The sequence below is a fragment of the Aquila chrysaetos genome, chromosome 8 (genome assembly GCF_900496995.4).
Source record: "Aquila chrysaetos chrysaetos chromosome 8, bAquChr1.4, whole genome shotgun sequence".
NCBI lineage: Eukaryota > Metazoa > Chordata > Aves > Accipitriformes > Accipitridae > Aquila > Aquila chrysaetos.
The window spans coordinates 26,014,366-26,036,370 of NC_044011.1; the positions used below are offsets into that span (position 1 = coordinate 26,014,366).

A 22,005-nucleotide genomic window follows, 5' to 3' on the forward strand; every position below is an offset into this window, starting at 1 on the left:
CCACTTAGGGCTGTGACCTAATAATTACCAAGTGAAAGCAGAAAGATACTGATTGATTTTATTAAAAGCCCATGTGATAAGTTTCTAACAAATAATAAATAACTAAATAAACCTTTTCATCTATAAAAAGAAAAGCATCACTGATCCTGATGTATTTACTTGAACCTGGATTGATTTCCCTACTTTTGTCACTAGCAAGACAAAAGTAGCCATCAGGAGCAAGAGATGTGCAAGACTCTGGAAGAAAACAGAGTATATTAATGACATGTACTCAGCAGAGAGCCTATTATGGTATCTGTCCTCTTTCCCGCACCACTGCAGAGCTAAAAGTGATTGATAATAACCTTGTAGTTACTGTACAATTTGCCTACAATTTTATAGTTGCAGTCATGGCATTGATCTACAGTTAAATGAGATAATTCCTGTGTGCTATCTTGCCAGTCTGCCAGGAGCAATGTACCAATTGTACGTGTAGAGTCACAAAAAATGAATACCTGCTTGAATCCAGGGCTTAATATAGAAGTTTTAGATAGCTACACTATGAAATTGCTACAAAGAATATTCTTAAGTTTGTAAGAGAAATGTGATGAGGACTATTTAAACCTAGAAATTTCTATCAGTAATACTGCTTTTATCAGCAGAGTATTTTGTAGCCTCTGCTTTCTTCCTCCCACTATATGAATGTTGCAAATCATTTTTTCTGGGGGAAAAAAAAAAAAAAAGGAAAAATTCAAGCTCTTAGAAATTTTACTGGAAAATTCCAGTGAAATCCTACTTTGGCTTAGGAACCAGGCAGTTCAGTGAAGATTTCCTGATGCTTTCAAAAATATGCAGAAATCTTTCACCCAATTTCTTCCCAAATGTCTTCTTTCACCCAACCCCCCCAAACTTAAAATGAAACGTTTGTGTCGCAAAACCACACAGACCACGTCCTGCAAAGGTTTGCTAAAACCAGAGCATGGCAAAACTCACTGGCTTCAAAGAGCTCTACACTACAAGTGTGGCTTCTTACTCCTCCCTGGGTCTAGCTCTCACTTGCATTGAAGCCTCTTTTTGCTATGCCAATGTAAAATGGGGCCTCAAAAGGGAGCCAGTTACTGTCACAGAGGGGCATGTTCCCCTGTTGCTAATATGCTGGTTATAGAGGTAGGCAAATTGGCTCAGAGGAGTCAGAAGTTGCTGACCCGATAAATTCTGGCTTGGAAGGAGGTGCCAGGGGTATCCTCAGGTCACCTATGATGCAACTTTTTAATTCACAGCATTTTGTTTCCATTATTTCAGTCAAGAATGCAGAATTTGAGACTGTATGTCTTAGGAAATGAGTAGTGCTGAGGGGAAGGCTTCTGCTGGCAAGTGGGGTTGTGTCATCCACAAACTGTTGGTACTTCACAGATGCTCTCTGAGGATCCATGTGAAATTAATGAGATATTTTAGTCCAGCTCCAGGTAGATTAGAGAATTTTCTCCCGAGAGCCATTGTCACATGCAGTGTTGCCTGCTGTTGATCTCATTAGTTATCCAACAAGCTGAAGTAAGTGTTGGAGGGTGAGGCTAACCTGATATCTGCATTATTTATATAAGCTTTTCAATGTCACCAGGCACCAGAAAACATAGATGGGTTTGTTAGCTTTGAAGTTTTCTACACCTAAGTAAATAAAAGACTATTAAACCACAGAATTAATGATAACAAGCTGTACTTCCTTCTTTTATTCTTATTAGGCTTCTCATGAAGCCATAAAGAAGCGAATAAAGAAATGATGCCAAGTTATTTTCTCTATTTATTATTTGAATTTTGGTAGCACCCACAATATGTTAAATACAGACCTCATCTGTGGAAAAATATAGTTCCTTCCCTGAGTACTTTTCGGTTTAAAACATACAGGATACATTGTGTATCTGATAGATTATTTGGCTACATTCTATAATTTCCTTAGTGCCAAAAATACGCTTTGTTGTAAAAAACATTGAGTCCAAGGTCCTGATCTTGCCAACTGTTAGGCCTGTACAATACCACGGTGAGATTTTCCATTTGCCACATGGGATTGTTCACCGTAGTAAACTTAAGTATGTGTGAACATGTTGGCAGGGTCAAAGTCTGTAAGGCTCTGCTCCTGTGAACATTTACGCATGTGCATAGCTGTAATCACAGGAGGATGCACATTGATCTTAATAAACTAATTTACTCCAGCTGATTAGATATTTTTCTTGCATTAATCTCTTTCTCACTGGGTGTTACAGAGGCATGCACAATCAAATCCAACAGGTGTTAAAGCTCAGATTTATTCTTCAGTAAAAAGTTAGTTAGAACTCCAGTAACATTTGTAAACCACAGGCTCAATGATGTAAGGGGAATTAGTACTACACAGCCAACTTAAGAATTCTTAAGTTTTAAAATGATGGCTCAAAATGCGCTTATCACTCACCTAAAAGATGAGGGCTCTCAACCTGCAGGAGTGACCTCGGGCAGCGTCCCGACCCAAGGGGGAGTCCCCAGCTGCAGACCCGCTGCTCCGAGGAGGACTGATTTTCCCAAAATGGCCTCCAGCGGGGCCCTGTTTATACCCTTGTCCAATCTGATCTGTGGTCATTTTAATCTCTATTGGCCAAAAGGTCAGTTCAGTGTACCTGGCACGTCTCGATTGGTCAGTTCAATTTTCAACCTGCAGCCTCTAGGGTTTGGGTTTTTTTCCTCTCCTCCCTGCCTGGAGAAGTGTCGTTTCCTGACGGGGGGGGGGGGGTGTACTGCCACACTGGGTCAAGAAGACAACATTAGCCAAAACCAGCCAAATGTTTTTGAGAATTTGTGTCGCTTTCATTAAACTCTCAGCAAGCTGTTTTTCAACCAGCTTGAAACAAGCACCAGCCACCTCATCTTTCTGCGACTTGGCTGGGGTCATTTCAGGTTTGCTATTTTGCTTCAGCTTAGATGACTTCACTTCTGCCATATGCCTCTGTTTGCACGATCTACACCGCTCCTCATCTGCTCATGGTAGCTGGCCGAAGGCACAGCTGGGAGACAGCCCAGTCTCTCCAGGCCTGGAACATTTTTGCATCTGCTTGATGCTGTGCCCCTCTACAGCACCGTACTTCCACAATCTGTGTTTTTGGTAAAAGACACAGAAGAGAACAGCTCTGGAGAGAGGAATGTCTTCTCACAGCTGGCCGTCGTGAGCCTTTCTTCTCCAAGCCCTGTGTTTCTGGCTGGCTGCGCTGGGCAGTTTCCCAAAGCAGCAACGACTAATTCCTGCCACTTCAGCCAAGAGCGAAGCCTCCTCCTCTCCTGCCTGCCACCATTTTGCAAACCAGACAAAGGAAATGAGGAGAGGTTGGAGATCAGCAGTCATTTCAGCTGAGAAAAAATAAGTCCTGCTGCTGCCAATGCTGCCAGTTTGATTAGATACAGTCTCTTTTTTGCTTCTGGAGCCGAAGCATGAGAGCTGAGTTAGTAGATCTGGGAGACCAGCCTGCAACGCTGCTTACAAACTCCTCTGCAATATGCAGCACGAAAGCTCTACTAATAATCTGAGGTGTGACACATACCATTGAGGGGAGGTCTAGTCTCCATGTTTGAACTACTTGCTGTTAGTAAGAGTGAGAAAGTTGTCTTTCTTTTGCAGATAATAGGACTACAAATACTACCTCTCAAGACTGGCACACGCTTGATGTCATAATAATCTCTTTTAAAAACTTCTGTGAGCTTGCTTGGGGTCTTCTCAACTTCCATCTCCTGAGAAGAAAGTATTCACACCAGAAAAAAAAAAAACAACAACTGACCATCTGAATGTTGAGCATGAAGCCTGAGGAGAAGACAGCATTATAATTTTAAAAGTTGCCTGCTGAACTGAAAAGCGAATGAACAGTTAAGCTTGGTTCAAAGACTGAATGAGATAAAATTTTAGGCTGCAGAAATAAAACCTTTTCTAAATTCCCAAGCTAATTCAGTGGACTGAGGAAACCAAAGCAGTCCTATGTGATCAAACTTATGAGAGTTACACAGCTCTTTGTCCTCAGAGCTAGCTGAAAAACACCTTCTTGTCAATAGTTTGAAGCCTTGTCAACCAAGCAATTATTTATTTCCTCAAAGAATCTTCTATCTGGTGTATATTCTGTGGTCATTGTGGCAAAGCCCTCTGAAGACGTATGTGGTTGTACTGACAGCTCAGAATTTAACAGCTGTGTCTGTGCCTAGACATGGGACATAGCAGGACTAGCCATGCCAACAGCTGTGTAATACATTGGTCAGCTGCATCGGTGCTTAAAAACCCTGCAGTGTGGATGTCTTCTTAGGCTTTGTAAATGTAGCATGGAAATTATTTATTTCATTTTTTTGGTTAGGAAATGCAGATACTTATCATTGACAATGTCTTCTGCACATCGGGTCTTCCAGGGAAATATTAAATAAGTGGTTTAAAAGGCCTGGTTTAGTATATTGAGACTATATGCAAAGTTCAGACAATATTTCATTAAGTTGGACATAGTCTGAACACAAATGAATGTGAACTGGGGAGAAGCACACTTTCAGAGCTGCGTGATCATTAGTGTCATCTGCAGAATGGCGGAACTAACAACTGAGGTTTTATCCGGGTATCATTAGTTTTTAAGAGAAATGCATACTCTAACATGGCTGAAATTTCGTGCTCTCCTTTTGAGCTACTACAGCCAATGAACAGATGTGAGAAAACACTTTCAGTGAGATTAATGAAATCCCTATTCTCCTATTTTTAAGCAAGCAAGCCAACCATTATTATAGCTGAAGTATCATTCTATAGTGAAGAAATTGTCCCATATCAGAAAGAGACAAGCAGTCAAAAGAGACCTATTTGTCAAGCATGCTGTCTGACCGAGCATAAAATCTGGCTTAAAGGTCTAAAAATTACGTAAATACTTAAATACCTTAAAAGATTTTATCACAGACCTTTCTGTGTCTGACAAAAAAAACACAGATGTTGGCTCCTGTAAAAAGCATGACTCTCTTAATTATACTTGCAAAGCATCAATATTTACTTAATGGACTGTTCACATCCAATCTACCATAACTGTGATAAGAACATTGTCACTTGTAGGTGGACTACAAAGAAACTGTCTACTCAAGACAGGTGACTGGGAACATGACTGCGCATGTAAAACAGGCAGCGGCAACCAGTTTGCTAAAATCTGTTTCATTTGAACACAGTATTGTCAGCTTCATCATCAGTGCCAGGGGAGCTCACCAGGAGACAAGGTGGATCCTGATAATGTCATGCACTGAGAACATAAGCAAGAGATTGCCCCAGGGACTGAGAATGATATTCCCTAAGGACTGTGTGAGAACATTAACAAGGTCATCAAATACAAACCTTATATTCACCATGTGATTCACCCAAGCCTTTTGTATCAACTGGAAGTACTTGCCTGCCCTGTATGATACATCCAAAAGATCAGAGCAATGAAGACAAATTGCTTATACCTTCAAGTTTGTCTTAACTGCCTTGGTGGTCTGTAGGAGCTGACCTGTTTCAACCGACCAGTCAGTGGTACGTACCCTCTCATGTCTCACCACTGGCCATGCTATGTTGAGCCAGGCAGTCTAGGAAAATCAAGTGAACCAGGCTGAAGACTGGCTACAGCTCAAAACTCCTCATAGGGTTTGTTACCTGCTCACAAAGGATTGTGCTGTTACTGATCCCCTCCGAATTCCTGCAGAGGGAGTTTGAACTGAAGTTCATCAGTAGCCATGAAGGCCCAAGCTGGCATTGCCCAACATTCATGATTGGATGCTTCCACACCCCAGTTCTGATAGCTCCCCTAAGAGCTTAAACCATAGGTCCCTGCTCCTCTTCAAGAACAATAATACAATGGCTCGGAGTAACAGGCTAAAAAATGACAACTCACCACGCCGCTTTAGCCAGTCCACCTGAGCTGCTGGCCTGTGTCCTCACAGACCTGCTGAAGAGACCTTGTTTGCTCTGAGATTCTGTGTTGGCAGTCCCTCACAGCGAACACAGCCTTCGCTTTTCACCATGAGCTGGGGGAGTGAGTGTGGCGTATCTGACAAGACTCCATGTTGTTTCCTTGTTAGGCATGCTGTTTACCATCATAAAATACAAATATGTAGCATTTGCAAGGGATGGAGGGAGGAGGAGGTTGTGAACAGTTTGGAGGTCTGTTTTCTGCTTTCTTTCTGAAATGTTCAATTCCAAACATGAAATAGTATGTGCGTTTGGTTTACACAAGAGCGTTCACATTCACAAAAATAATGTGATTTATTTCCCAGTTGAAATAACTTTGAAGAATTGTGTAAAAGAAAAAACTTGTGTTTCTTAACTGCCTTCCTCTTTCTTCTCTCCCATATACAGTTTTTCCATTGTTTTATGTGTTTTGTAGTTGTGAAACAATTTTAGATTTAGGTAGTGTTTAATCCTTTCTCATCTGATTTAGCTCCAGTTTCAGTGTGAAAGCCAGTATAATTTTAAGAGGCAATACTGGGAGAATTTTAGTTTACCTGTATTTTACTTTAGCTATAACTTAAGCCATAGTTCTGCAATACAGATAGTGGGTACATTTTCATGCTAATCTTTTTAATAGTATCCTAAATAAATAGAATACATTGAAAATTAGTAGCTACTGTCTCCAGTGTAGTTCCTTTAGGAGCAAGAGAAATGAGTGTCAAGGATACCATCACAGTCACCGCAAGGGAAGAAAACACATAATTGCCATGTAACCATGGGGAAGAAGATATAGGAGGCAAAGCACAGTGGTGCTGTGTTAGAAGAAGCCTGTGATATGGCAGACCCATCTGTGTCCTATGAACTAACCCATTATGCATTAATATGCACAAGTATGTTACAGGCCTTGACTACCACAATAAAATCTAAAATGACTGAATATAAACCTTCTTCTGCTATTCAAAATTTCTTAGTGTATGAGCAAAGTACCACCATCACTCTTTTCCATGCTGCTTACTAGGATGACATTCTAGTTGCTTTTCTGTAAGCCAATTTTTAACACTGAGCCAAGAAATAACAGGCTGGGATTTGTACAGATCCTCTCTTCTCACCTTTCTCTTTTTGAATGGACTTAAAACGCTTTATAAATGCTACAGAGGCATAGCTCTGAGAACCGCTGGAGTGCCAAGTCTGTCCTACAACCCCAACTCTCTGGAGAGAACCTAGAAATGGAGTGGATGTAACAAAAGTGCTGGAAAACAGTTATGAGCAGAGGACAACATTTAATTTTCATCCTCATAGCCTGGTTTTGAGGCAGCTCTGGGTTTGAACCTCCAGCCTGGCTCTGAAGTGGGCTGGTGACCAGGGCCTGCCATTTGCCATGGAGATAACCCAGTGAGAGCTCTCAGACCTCCAGTAGCTCCAGCCAGCTCCAGTGCCCAGGAAGGAGAGAGGTTCAGGGAGGGGGCGGGAGGCAGAAGAACCATGTATTACACAGTTTCATTTTGATACCAGGGAGCAAATGCCCTTGAAAACCTTCCCTCCCCTTCCTTTTTGGTCCCCACACTGAACTGAGGAAATTCAAAATCTAAAATGCCAACAGACAGAAACAGTCCCCTTTTAATAGTTTTGATAAGTACTTGTAATTAGGAGTGAATCTTTTCGGGGGGGTAGGCACTTCCCAATTTGCAGAAGTTCCAGGATGCAAACGTCCTTTCTGATGAGGAAGCAAAACCTACTGTGACTTGGCCAGGTTTGCTAACCACCGGTGTGCAGTTTAACGCAGCTGCGAGTATATCCAGTGTCAGAGCTTCAAAATTATCTCAGAGAATAAAGAAAAAAGAGGGAAGTGAAAAAATGGGGCAGAATAGTTTATTTCTGTGAAAACAGACTAGCTTCTAGTGGGCAAGCTGAAATATTTATGCAGCCATACCTCTGTGTACATTTATATGTGTGTACGTGTGTGAGAAGGCAAAATTCTTGAAGGGATCCAAACATTGCAGAAATACCTGTTAGAATAGGAATGCATTTTACTAATAAAATAACCCTTTTCTCCTTTTGTTCCTGCTGTTACATTCCCCACTGTGGCCTGGAAACCAGATGATTTTGAAAAACAAGAAGCCTGATGCTGAATTCAGCCATGACTGAGTAAATCCAGAATAATGCTTCTGAACTGCAGGGAATGACTCCAGATTTACACCCAGTTTCTGAGATCCAAATCCAGTCTGAAGTATTTAATTCCTAGCAACGCAGTGTCCTGCTGCTTTCCCAAGGCTGCTCTCTGCCACGCACAGCGTTTTCTGTCATGCAGTAAGAGGAAGCACAGTGTGAGCTCTGCAGCTGGACTTGCAGACTCATGCTAGGAAGGGCAGCACAGCAGTAAGAACTTGAAAACAATTTATTTTTAAAATCTTGTCTTGCCCCCCCCCCGGCCCCGCAGGGGCACAATTAGAGGAAATGGGGCAGGATACCTTCAGACCAAGGGGAGCCAGAACAAGGCTGGAAGTGAATCAGGAGTTCAAGGGGAGACTGGACAAATACTTGGAACAGGGACCATTTGAGGGTTACTAACAGACAAACCACATCACACTCAGGAAATTCCCTGAGCTGAAAATAGTAAGAGGCTGAGAGTGTATTTGGAGGTAGCAGATAGCCTTGCTCTGTCCTTAATCTTCCTTGGTATTTTGACCTGAGCCAGTGTAGCTGTTACTTCATTTTTTAGGGGCAGCAAAGATCTGAACACTGAGGGAGAGACAGCTGGGGGAACGGTGCAACGAGGGGTGCCTTGTTTGAGGTTCTGTGTCAGGAGTTAGAGGAAATTTAGTTCTTCTTTTAACTGGGTTTCAATTCAAATTTTCCCCACACTAAACTGCACTTATGTTCACATCGGCTTCAGCATTCAGATTTCATTCTGTTGAGTAGATTCCATCTGCAGTTTGGCAAACCTGCAGATAATTAGCTCTCCCTTGTAATTAAATTTCCAGTTAATGTCCCATTAAGATAAATGAGAAGAATTCGCATCTTCTACTTAAGTGGTGATTTCAAAAAATGCAACATTTCATAGTCTTTGAACAAACAAGCACTTCCATTTGCCGAGGTGAGATGTATTTGTAATACAGAAGCAGATCTTAATAATTTACATCTTCAGATGTACACTTTTTTTCCCTCCCAAGAACTTCAGTGCTTAGTAGGTGAGTAGCCCAGGAGAAGAGCAAAGCCTGCCTTGGAGTTAAGGCATCGGACTCTCCATCAAACAACAGAGTCCTCTTCTCGCTTCCTTTCACGGTTGCCTTCTCAGCCATGAGTGCCATGGAAACCAGGATTTTCACAGGTGGCTACTAACTACGTTTCATTGCCCAATCTGAGACAGCCTAGGCCTAATTTCTGTAGCTGAGTGCTCACAAGTGTGGCTGCAGTCGCTGGGCAGGGTGGGCAGGCAGTGCCGCCAGCAGCGAAGGCAGGGTGGTGAAGAGGCAGGGTGTATGGAAAGGTGACAGCTGGGGGAGACCTCACCGGTTCCTACCCACTTTTTGAAGCTATGTGGAAAAAAGCACATTTCAATTTGCCAGCATGTAAATTGCAGAAAAGAATACTTACCTTTCACCGCGCAGTGTGTTGAATAAAGAAAGTGCTGTTTAAAACTAAGCACTCAGGGAAAAAAGGCCTTAAAATAAAGACATATCTATAAAAATAAATGTAATGCTAACATCATATACATTACAGTAAAGATGAAAAAACTGTTCTGTGCTCTGAGGGTCTGGGGATCAAGTGCCCCCCCCCCCCCCCTTCATGTATTTAGCAGGGAGAGGAGAGGAGATGGAGCTGGGAGGGTATTACGCAGTTCTGTATTTTGCATTTGAAGTATTGCTAAAAAAGATTTTAAAATACCCTTTTGGTTTGTAACACTAATAGCTGAAGATGTAGGTCTGGTGATTTTGCACTGGCTAATACAGCATTGTTTCATCCCAGGCCACTCAAGGGTGCCCAACAGCATTTTCTGTTCTCTTCTGCTTGTGCACACACAGAGCAGGAGAAAAATGTCTGGGAAAAGAGGCTGACAGCTCTAGTTACCCATTGACATAAAAGACCCTTTCGTAGCAAAGCTTCATTTTAAAGTCTCTTGAGACATACTCTGTACTATTCTGGGAAAGATTTTGGGAAAGAAAAAGATCTCATTCAACAATAAACGATTAAATGAGTACTGTGAGCAGTGAATGAGTACATGAAAGTCATTGGATTAAGAACAAAAAGCTCAAGGTTCTGCATTTCTGGAGCAAGTAAAGAATTTAGTAGAATATAATAGCAGTACACCGTTGCATGTTTTTTATTGATAACATAATGCAATTTATTTTGTCTCAATCAGCTGTAGAAAATTTATCTGAAGTGTGGGAACTGTCAGTGAAGAGTGGCACTATTTAATTACCTCCTCAAAGCCCTCATGAAATTTCCTTGAAAAGCGTGGATCCTGTTTGCTACCCCCCCCCCCAAATTATTACACCTCAGCCTGTTTAACTGTCAGATTTTAACATTGCACCACATACCATTGCCCCAAGAAACCATCAAATCTGATGAAGAATATTTTCTTTCACAACTACGATATTTGTTGTGTTTGTAGTTTCAAAAGGGGGGCGGCGGGGGGGGCGACCCAGAAGGGGAAATCTTTGTCAGATGAGAGCCTGCCCGCTAAGTTTTCACCCACTGTTCTACCCTTGAACTGTAAGCCCTTGCAACCAGGTTTCGGGTGGGAAGGCCGGGGGGAGCTGCGGGGATGCGGCAGGGGATGCAGCCATCTAGCGGTGCCGGGCGGCCCTGCCCACCGGCAGCGCCCACCCCGCCGGCCGAACCCCCCCGCGCCGAGACCCCCCAAAACGCAGCAGCTTGCTCTGTGCTTGCGGAACCGGCGTTTCCTCCGCCCTTCGTTCTTTTCTAGGCAGTTTGGCAGCGGCGCATTTGTTCAAGCTGCCAGATAACCCGCGTGTCGGGCAAAACTCGGGATGCTCCGTCCAGGTGCCGTCGATTTCCCCGAGACCGTTCGGTTTCATACCTTATTTGCTTTTATTTTTGCAGAAATGGATATAGCCAGATCATGACTTTCTGCTCTGTTGTGGTTTTTTAAATCCAAATATTCTTATTCAAGCTCTGAACAAGGATTAACTACTTCTGTCCCTACTGTTAGGAAAATAGCACTTTTAAAATACATTGTTTGAACCCTAAGAATGAACCTACAGTGGCATCTGCCTACAATCTATGATGACATTATTACATAGCCTCCGCCTTTTTTAATCCTTGGGAAAACCTAGACTACTGACAGTGAAAGTCAAATTAATTGTGATATTGTTGGCGTGTACAGAAATGAGGGAGAAGAAACCTGTTAAGAGCTGTAACCCTGATCAAAAAAATGTAATTTGATCAGATGTTTTGTGTCCCTTTTAGGCAGAGAAGAACTCACAAACTAATGTAATTTTGTTCTGTCTTTGAAATGATATAACCTTGACCCTTTCTTTAGCAAAAATAGTTCATCTGGAGTTTATAGTACCTTATGAGTTCTGCAGGCAAATAATAATTCTCCAAAGTGCTCCTGTCCCGTATGTTAATGAGGCTAAATGAGGATCCTCTTTATTGCCCATGGCCTTTCAGAAGCATCTTCTAACTAGCTCTTCTCCTTTTCCACACTCCAATGGACTGTGGAAAATGAAGGCTTGATATCATGTACTGGAATCAGTGCAATGGGGAAGCCTCTTAAAATTCTTTACTACAGAATCATAGACCCTCATCAGTATCCTTAACTATGGGTACACTGTGCCCTTGCAAAAATTACCTTGATGTGCGAGATAAGTTGGCTTGCAAATAGATCATGCAAGAACGCTGCCTTGGGATACAAATGAGTAATAATCTAAAGGTAATTGTTTCCTTTCAAGTGGAATAAATCAGTCCTAACTGTCTGCCATAACAATGCAAATTTCCTGAGAAGTGTCAGCAGTTTCCATGTGTATATTCCCATTAGTTGAATTTGTGTTTCCCATCTGTTAGGTAGAAGTACCCATTCGTACTTCTAGTCACACAGTGGGTGAAATTTTGAGTAACATTGGTGTAAATCTGACCAATGTAGTTACTCCAGAATGTAGTTATTCCAGCTTATGCTCTTTCAAACAAGAAAATAATTCAGATCTGCGTTTCATGATGGTCTAAGGCTCTGACTGTGATAGCACTTACCCTGGTTCTGTATTGATACAATATGGGAATCAAAAACTGTGATTCTTCTCTGACTCACTGCAGTTCCAAACTGTCCCTGCAGAAAGTTATGCAGATATAATGAATGTTGGAGCAAAATGATATAGGTAGGTTGTCATTCTGTAGGTTGCTCTGAAACTCATGAAGTCTTCTCTATAAATCAGCAACTATGAAAAACCTGTCTCACTTAGACTGATAGGTCTCTCTCCACCCATCTCTCATAATTTCCTTAAAATATTCTCCAAAATATTAAAAGCTAAAGCTTTGTTCAGCCTGGTTTGGCCTTCCCCATGAATACAGTGCTGTTTGACTCTCTTACAGAATCTTCATTTGTAGCTTGGGATAAATTGTCTTTTTTGTCTGGAAATGTGTTTGGACTGCAAAATCATTCATCACACTTTCATTCTACATATACAGATTTTTTTCTGGTGGAAAGGTGCATGCAGCAATTAAGCATTTTACAGTATACCTGTGCAGTATATGCCAAAGCAAAGATATATATCTACAGCTTTGGCTTGAGTTTCTGAAGGCAGCAAAGAGTGCCACTCCAAGCTGTCTTTAAAGATTGCAGTAAAAGGTTTATGATCTGTATCTACTAGCATGGGTGACTCATAATAAATGTACTCCAAAGGTGTAGTGCCATGTCCAGCACTGATTGCTCCGACAAATGAGTACTCCTCTTCACTAGAGTCATTTGTAATCATGTAACAGCTCTCTGGAAAAGCATAGTTTTGTCAGATTGGTTTATGCCACTACACCTCTCACAGCATTTTCAGAGACTATGACAGCTGTTGGTTTCATATTTACTCCCACCTTTTTCTGTACTTTAAACAAATGTTGTTTCTCCTTCTTTACTCTGACTATTCTAGATGCTGTTGAGGCTTTCTTTCCTTTAAAAAAAAAAAAAGAGGAAACACAATATTGAAAAAATAATGTGTATTATGAACATATGTATTATTTTCTTTTTTTGTAAACAGATTTAACACCCTTTTTTTTCTTACTTGCTTTAAGAGCTTCTCTTTCTGCTATTCTATCTCAGAGGTTGCACTGGTTTTGCTGGGCGCCTGCAAAGTTTTGTGGGTTTTTTAATTTTAAGAAATCCTGTGCTATTTTCTTGGCTTACTGAGTAGTTGTGATCAAAAGCTGCTGTCTGGAGTATGTGTGGTATATGGACTGCCTTCAGTAGTTTTGGTTTCTGTCTTGCAAAGAAGCAGGAATTTCAGGAGCTTGGTGCATCATGGATTACAATTTGGCTCCTGTAAGACGAAAGATTAAATAGACCAGAAACTCCTCAGCCTGAAGAAAAGATGACTCAGGAAAAAGAGTAAAAACCTGAATGCAGGGAGAAAATGAATAGAGAGGGATTACAGCAGCAGCATGAAATTATGAGGTAGGGCAGTAAAAAAAAAAACAACCCCAAGGAAATTTTACACAATAGGAAGTAAACTCTGGAACTCATTGCCACATGACATTGATAACAGAAATGTAAATGAGTTTAAAAAGGAATTAGCCACAGTAATGAAAGAAATATTCACAGGGATACAGCTGTTAATAGCCAGAATTTTTGAAGTCAGAGGTGAACAAACCTTGGAGTTGTGAGAAGGGTATGCTAGCATACACTTAAATTGCAGGGGAAATCAGCATTTTGGGAACAGGTTTTGTATAACTGGGGCTGTAGATAGGCAAAGCGTTATGATTTGTGCAGTGCAATTGGTAAGAAAAAGAACTGCTGTCAGATTTCAATGCTTCTACAGTGGACAAGCAGAGGGAAACCTTGCTTGTGGAAGAGAGCTCAGGCACACACGCACACAAATGCAGTGCATTAAGCTCTTCAGGTAATCAAAGGAAATTAATTGAAACCGTTCAGTTTGAAACTCAGTTTGCTACTGCAGTTTTCAGTTTCTGCATCTTTGATAAACTCTGCACTCACAACTCCTGCAGAACGCTGAAACTTTTGTTCTTACTAAAGTGATGCATCTCTCGCCTTAACTCTCACACTTTTTTGTATCCTTTTTAATATAACACCTCCTATTTCCTGAGAGGAACTGTGCAAACTTAGGCTACCTTACTGTGGTGGGTTGACCCTGGATGAATGCCAGGTGCCTGCCAAAGCCATTCTATCACTCCCCCCCCCTCAGCTGGAGAGGGGAGAGAAAATATAACAAAGGGCTCATGGGTTGCAATAAGGACAGGGAAAGATCACACAACCAATTACCATCACGGGCAAAATGGACTCAACTTGGGGAATTAGTTTAATTTGCTACCAATCAAGAATAGGGTAACGAGAAATAAAACCAAATGTTAAAAACACCTTCCCCCCACCCCTCCCTTCTTTCTGGGCTCAAATCCACTCCTGATTTTCTCTACCTCCTCCCCCAAGGTGGCACAGGGGAACAGGGGATGGGGGTTGGAGTCAGTTAGTCACACATTGTCTCTGCCCCTCCTGCCTCCTCAGGGGGAGGACAACTCACTTGTCCCCTGCTCCACCGTGGGGTCCCTCCCACAGGAGACAGTTCTCCACGAACTTCCCCAACATGAGTCCACGAACTTCTCCAACATGAGTCCTTTCCGTGGGCTTCAGTTCTTCACAAACTGCTCCAGCATGGGTCCTTTCCGCGGGCTTCAGTTCTTCACGAACTTCCCTGGCATGGGTCCTTTCCGCAGGCCGATCTTCAGTCACACGCTGCTCCAGCGTGGGCTTTCCCATGGAGTCACGGCCATCCTGGGGGGCCTCCGCTCCACCGTTCACCTCCACGGGCTGGGGGGGGACAGCCTGCCATCTGACCACGGGCTGCAGGGACATCCACCTCCTCAGCCGCCCCTCCTCCCCCACCGACCTCGGTATCTGCAGAGGGGTTCCTCTCACATTCCAATCCCCTACTCACTGCAGGTTTCCCCTCTTAAATCTGCTCTCCCACAGGTGTTGCCACCATCACTGATGGGCTCAGCCTGGGCCAGAGGCGGGTCCGACTTGGAGCTGGGGGAGCTTCTAGAAGCTTCTCACAGGAGCCGTCCCTGTGGCCCCTCCCCTGCTACCAAAAAAACCCACGCCACACAAACACATAACATTCCACCCCTCGCCTCTGTGGATCACATATTTAAGAATTATCACTAAAATCACAAACTTCACTCACATCATAACAAAAAAAACCTTCCCCATAACAAAATTAACATAATCACCATCACAATACTAAACAGAAGTGCACAATATAGACACAATCATTCCTCCACCACAATTACAAAACCTGAAATTCCCAGGGGTATTTCACTAACATTGTTCAGTCTGTGTTTTGCCTGTTACCTCTCCCAGTTACTATCCTTATATCTTGAATTATTCTTCTGTCTCCTGCCTGGCTCTCCAAAAAACAACTGTAGTTATCTCAACCCCCTTCGTGCCCCATGTTGGGCACCACAAAAGGACTGTCATGGTTTAAGCCCAGCCAGTAACAAAGCACTACGCAGCCGCTCGCTCACTCCCCCCTCCAGCCGTGGTGGGATGAGGAGAAAATCTAAAGGCAGGCTCGTGGGTCAAGATAAGGACAAGGAGGGATCACTCACCACTTATGGTCATGGGCAAAAGACAGGCTCAACTTGGGGAAGAAACAAAATCAATTTAAGTTACTACAAATCAAAACAAAACAAGGATATTAGGAAGTAAACCCAAACCTTAGAATACCTTCCCCCCACCCCTCCCTCCTTCCTGCCTCAACTCCACTCCCAGTTCTCTCCACCTTCTCCCCATGACGGCACAGGGGATGGGGGTTGAGGTCAGGTCGCCATACCTTGTCTCTGCCGCTCCTTCCTCCTCAGGGGGAGGACAACTCACTCGTCCCCTGCTCCAGCATAGGGTCCCTCCCACAGGAGACAGCCCTCCATGAACTTCTCCAACGCAAGTCCTTCCCACGGGCTGCAGTCCTCCACAAACTGCTCCAGCGTGGGTCCCTTCCACAGGGTGCAGTCCTTCAGGCACAGACTGCTCCAGGGTGGGTCCCCCGCGGGGTCACAAGTCCTCCCAGAAAACCTGCTCCAACGTGGGCTCCTCTCTCCACGGGGCTGCAGGTCCTGCCAGGAGCCTGCTCCAGCACAGGGTTCCCACGGTGTCACAGCCTCCTTTGGGCATCCCCTGCTCTGGCGTGGGGTCCTCCCCGGGCTGCAGGTGCATATCTGCTCCACCGTGGACCTCCGTGGGCTGCAGGGGGACAGCCTGCCTCACCATGGTCTTCCCCATGGGCTGCAGGGGAATCTCTGCTCAGGCGCCTGGAGCACCTCCTCCCCCTCCTTCTTCACTGACCTGGGGGTCTGCAGGGTTGTTTCTCTCACATGTTCTCACTCCTCTCTCCGGCCGCTGTTGCACAGGGTTTTTTTCCCTCTTCTTACCTATGTTACCCCAGAGGCACTACCACCGTTGCTGATGGGCTCAGCCTTGGCCAGTGGCGGGTCCGTCTTAGAGCCAGCTGGTATTGGCTCTGTTGGACATAGGGGAAGCTTCTAGCAGCTTCTCACAGAAGCCACCCCTGTAAACCCCCCCTGCTGCCAAAACCTTGCCACGCAAACCCAGTGCACTTACCTTTATGGCTTTGTGCTTTGTCTTCTGAGTTGTTTCTGGACAATGAGTGAACCTAGAGATGTATTGGGCAATGCTTATCCATTGGGGTAAAATTTTTAGTTCACGCACCTGTAGCTGTTGGTTGGATTTTTCCAAATGCTGAGGTTGGGGGTTTCCTCATGAGTAATCTGTTATAATAAATGACTTTAGTTCAGATCATGAGTTTTAAACTGAATTAGTGTTTCTTCTGGCAGTAACAGTACTGGAAACCATGGCTGATATCCTGACTTCTTTAAATTAGTGGAACAATGACTCCACATAGATGGAAACCCTGCGCTAGTAAGGCTTCCTAGTATTTAAAAGCCTTCACTCTTGTATAGTTTAAAAAACATCTTATCTCTGTTGGTATAATTGTTATCTACAGTGCTAATAAGAATGTTAAAACAATATCAGATTTCAGCATACAGTGAAGTGACAGTTCAATTTCTGTAATCCTGTTTGTTTTTAAATGTTTGAGTTCTGCATATTTTAATTTGTTTGCAAGATGCCCAAGGTAACCATTGTATCACAGTGTGTGGTTTCGTTGATGACTGATAAGATTAGCACAAATTCCAGCTATGTTATTCTTAACGAGGGGATGATTCTGTTTTGATATCAAGGCTTGTTTTTAGTTAGTTAAGGCAATGCAAAGTAAATAATCTCAATTTAATCATTCATTATATTAGTTGCTAAGATTAATTTATTAAATAAGGAGCTGACTAGAAAATAAGAGAATTAATGACTTAAAAAATAATAATATTTTTTTTATGTCTACTATTTAAATTAAGGTTCCCTTGTTACCTGAAAGCTGACTTTTAAGTGAAAGCTTTCTGTGTGCTAAGTATGTCAACTTGAATACAGGAAGAATCTGCCTGTAAATAATAATGGTTCCCTGCCCTTCCCAAGACTTCTCATTCATGATAACTGGTATGACTGATACTGAAGATAGCACAAGTTTAGTGACAACTTTGAAAAATGGTTATTTAAGCATGTATCTTCCCTGAGCAGAAGGCGGACATTTCTCACTAATTACCTGTAAAGTGTATTCATATTACTAGGCCACACTGGCAACAAACAGGTGGTGCATACAGGCATGTTTAAGTGCAGATGATCAAGAAAAGAACTGGAGATGAAAGAAAGGCCATGCTGTGCTGGAAAAAGAAAGGCAAAGGTCCTGTAACCTCACTGAAGCTATTCCACAACACACTAGCCAAGCATCGTCCTGGTTTGAACAGTGCCTTTTCCATTGGGTTAATTTTCTGCTGTGAAGAACTTCTTCTGACATTTCTGTCCTCTTTGCAAAATATTTGTCAATCTCAATCTCAAAATATTTCTTTTTGTACAAATCCTTGAGGTTTTTGTGAATTACATCACTGCTTAAAGCTTTGCTTGACCTCAGAGGCTCTTTTGCAATCAAGAAGAGCACTACACAGCATTGTACAGCCTGTACTGCACAAACATGCACTGAATACTGTAACTCAGTCAACCTCTGCAGATCGAGCTTGCAGTGTTAATTTTAGAAAATGTTCAGTGTTTATTTTTAGAAAAACCACCGTAGATTCCTTTAACAGAAAAATGAGGGTCTTCCACTTATGTCGCCTCATGATCCGCCACTGAGGAAAGTCGTCCATACATTTTACAGATTTCATCTTCATCTGTTCTTCTTAATACTCTCTCTCAAATTTTCTGTTTCAATTACCAGTGACTGACTTGTTGCTAGCTGATACCTTTTTTAAAAAGGGGCAGATTGTCATAAAATGTGGGCTCGGGTTGTGCTTTCACAAATTGTGGGTTGATTTTGAAACAATCAGACATTATTACTGTGTTACTATGTAGCTACCATTAGTTTTACCAACACAACCTTCTCTCTCTGAATAGGATGGGCTTTGTCATTGCTGAGGAAAAAATCTACCTTTAATGTTGAATGGAAAATCTATACTGATTATTTTTTAAAATATATACTTTCTGGCATAATGATTACAATTGTACTGCACCTCCACTGCAGCTACTGTGTAGCTTCACTGAAGATATACTGTTTGACACTTTTAATTGACTCTTATTTACACAGATGAAAAATATGTATTCAACTGAAAGTATTTATGACATAAATACCTCAAAATTAAAAAAAAAACAACAAAAACCCAAGTAGAATTATAGAAATGTATGTATCAAACCTGAAATTCAAGCAGTGCAAGTATTGCAGCCATATAATTTACTTTCTGCAATGTAATAACACTATAACTAATTACTCCATCATTGCCTGTTCGTATTATCTAACTATACTCTCTATGCTATAAATGCTATTGGATAAATGTAATTGAAATGTCAGACTTTATATGAATTTGTGATGTAATATTACATTAATGTAACTCATTAAATGAAAGACTGATACAAGAAAAAAGTTAATCAGAAATCTTTATCAACCAAAAGGAATACATAAATCTCCCTCCTTCTGTTTGCATGACTCCATATACCCCCAAAAAAAGAAAAGAAAGACTAGAGATATATTTTAAAGGTAATTTCTTCACCTAAAGTGCATTCTGGTCATGTTATTTTGTGACTCAAAGACAAACATTATGGTAAATGTGATTGATGACTTTGACAAACAGAAGGTTTGTGGTTGAAATTCACGGAAGTAACACAAAGAACGTTGCTTTTAAGTGTCATATCTCTGAAAGCATCCAGTTTGGAGTAACAATTTACATGTAAGGTCAATGTGCTCTTCTATGTAATTTCAGAATTTCTGTGTAGACACCACCAAGAAACTGTTCTCAAATCAAGCTGCCAGTGTTTCGGAATTACAAGTTAGTTGTCAAAATGATTTGGTGCATCGTGAGAATAAGAAGGACATGACTGGGAAAGCTACATTAGTGGAAACCAGTGTGATTAAAGGTCAGTTAAGCTTTATGGTTTTGAGTTATTAATATAACAAAGCTTAACCCCAGCCCTGATAAATAATTTCCATACAGGATTATCTTGTGTGATTTCACTTGGAATCTGTGGCTTAGTTAAAAGAGATGGAAAGTGAACATTTCTGTTCTTCCTCCATAAATGCTGTAAGGCAGATTCATCCAAGCTCTCAATAGCAGCATGGCATTAAACTCTGTTTGACACTGTAGCATGAATATTCACTAGCTTTTAAGAACAGACGTGTGGAAAAGATGCACTTCCCTTTTGCTTTAGGATGATGCTTAGTCATCATCTGTTATAAAGAAACATGGATTCCAACAGGTTTGAAAGACTAGCAAGCAATTCGCATTAAAGATATGAAGATGTCTTCACTCACATTTTTGTATTTTGAAGAAGAAAATAATATTGAGCAAATTACTTGACCGATAATTGTTTTTAAAGTCACCATTTGCTTGGATTTCCCAAGCATTTTTGATAGCTGGTTAGTGTTTCTGCTTACCTTTCAAGTTTTCCCTTTTTCAGAAAGGAAACATATTGAAGTTGAGAAGCTAGATGATAAGAGGACAAATCCAAAAGACTTTGCAGTTAATATAAAAAATTTCAAGTGATTTAATTATCTCTCAGGCACATGTTATATCTGAAATATGAACACATCACATTAATTGCAATGCTAGAACATTTGGGAGACTAAAGCACAAATACTTATCCTCACAGAATTCGTTAACTGATAATTGATATTAGTATAAGAACTTCCCATAAAGTTGCTCTTTATTGTCTTGTCATCCAGTGTGTGAGACTCCTAAAAAGGACTGCCTATTTAAAACTATGCATACTGAAACTTCCAAATGCAACATAAACAACTTTTATAGTGAAGAATTACTGCGGGCTGTTGAATATTCACTAATCCTTATTGCTGTGGAAGTTGATTATTTGGGGACTGTATTTTGAAAGGTATTTTCGTATCTGGCTGCTTTGAAAGACAATCCCAAATTTGTTACTTTGTGGCTTTGAAAAATCTGCCCACAGGCTCCATTTGTCACTGCTTAATGATTTGATTAGATTTTACAGCGGTAAATGCTGAAGCTTCCATATTGGCAGCTACAAGGACAGTATCCTCTGTTTAAACCCCAGAAAAAAAAATAACGAGATTGGTTAGTGTTGTACTCTTTTGTGCCAAGGGAACTACCTGCAAATCACTAGGGCTTGACTTTGAAAACTGCTGTCTGTTCTACAGGGATCAGTGGGATCACTTGCATGGATTAGTCTCTGTGGGGTGAGGCAGGCATGGGAAGGAAGCAGGAGGGGGCATACCTGAAGAAAACATGACCAAAGCATCCTTACTGAAGTAAAGCAGGCTTAAAGTTTATGCTGAGGACAGGCTTATTTGCAAGCACAGGAGTCAGTGCTCGTGTAGGTGCTTTATTTGATGGGTTTAGACTCATCACAGACAAGAAAAGCCACACAGGTTAAAGTCACGTTGTCATTTTACAGTGAAGCTTTTTCAAAGATTTTTCTGAATGCAGCTGCTCAGTTCATGCAGTGAGAAGTGGAGTCGTACAGTCACTTCCTGTGCCTCTTACAGGAACTGTGCAGTAGTTTCTAAACTGAGATCCCTTAGCTGAGAAAAGAAGTTTGGAGCTATCGTTGCTAAGGCTTCAGCTCAATAACAGGACTGGGAGGTCACCTACTCTTTCCATTCTTTGTATTGGAAACATTTTCCTGCTGTGAAAGTATTTGTTACCACTTGTGTTTCTTTTGTCACTGCACCACTGAGAAGAGTCTGGCTCCATCTCCTTCGCATCTTCCCATCAGGTATTTATACCCAGTGATAAGATCTTCCCTCAGCCTTCTCTTCATGAGGATGAACAGTCCCAGTCCTGTCAGCCTCCCCTTCTATTTCAGGTGGTCCGCTCCTTTGATCACCTTCATGGCCCTTTGCTGGACTCAGTCCAGAATGTCCATGTCCCTCTTGTACTGGGAAGCCCAGATCTGGATCCAGCAGTCCAAGCGTGCTCTCACCAGTGCTCAGGAGAGGGGGGAAGATCTCCACTGGCACCTCCTTGCCTAATGCAGCCCAGGAGGTTGTTGGATATCTTTGTCACAAGGACACATTGCTGCCTCATGATCGGCTCGTCTACCAAGACCCCCATGTTTTTCTCTGCAAAGCTGCTTTCCAGGCAGTCAGCCACAGCTTGTACTGATGCATGGGCTTATACTTCCCGAGGTGCAGGACCTTGCATTTTCATTCGCTGAACTTCATGAGATTCCTCTCTGCCCAGTCCTCCAGCTTGTCCAGGTGAATGGCAGCACAACCATCTCAGCTACTCCTCCCAGTTTTGTGTCACCTGCAAACTTA

At 42.1% G+C, this 22,005-nt stretch overlaps 1 protein-coding gene across 1 annotated transcript in view; it reads left to right on the forward strand.

Moving 5' to 3' along the window:
• The window catches only part of THEMIS (thymocyte selection associated), an 80,781-nt gene that overhangs the window by 51,636 nt on the left and 7,140 nt on the right, over nucleotides 1-22,005 (forward strand). The window contains exon 5 of the mRNA XM_030023567.1: nucleotides 19,478-19,631. Within this exon, the coding sequence (XP_029879427.1) occupies nucleotides 19,478-19,631 (154 nt within the window). The remainder of the gene's footprint in view (nucleotides 1-19,477; nucleotides 19,632-22,005) is intronic.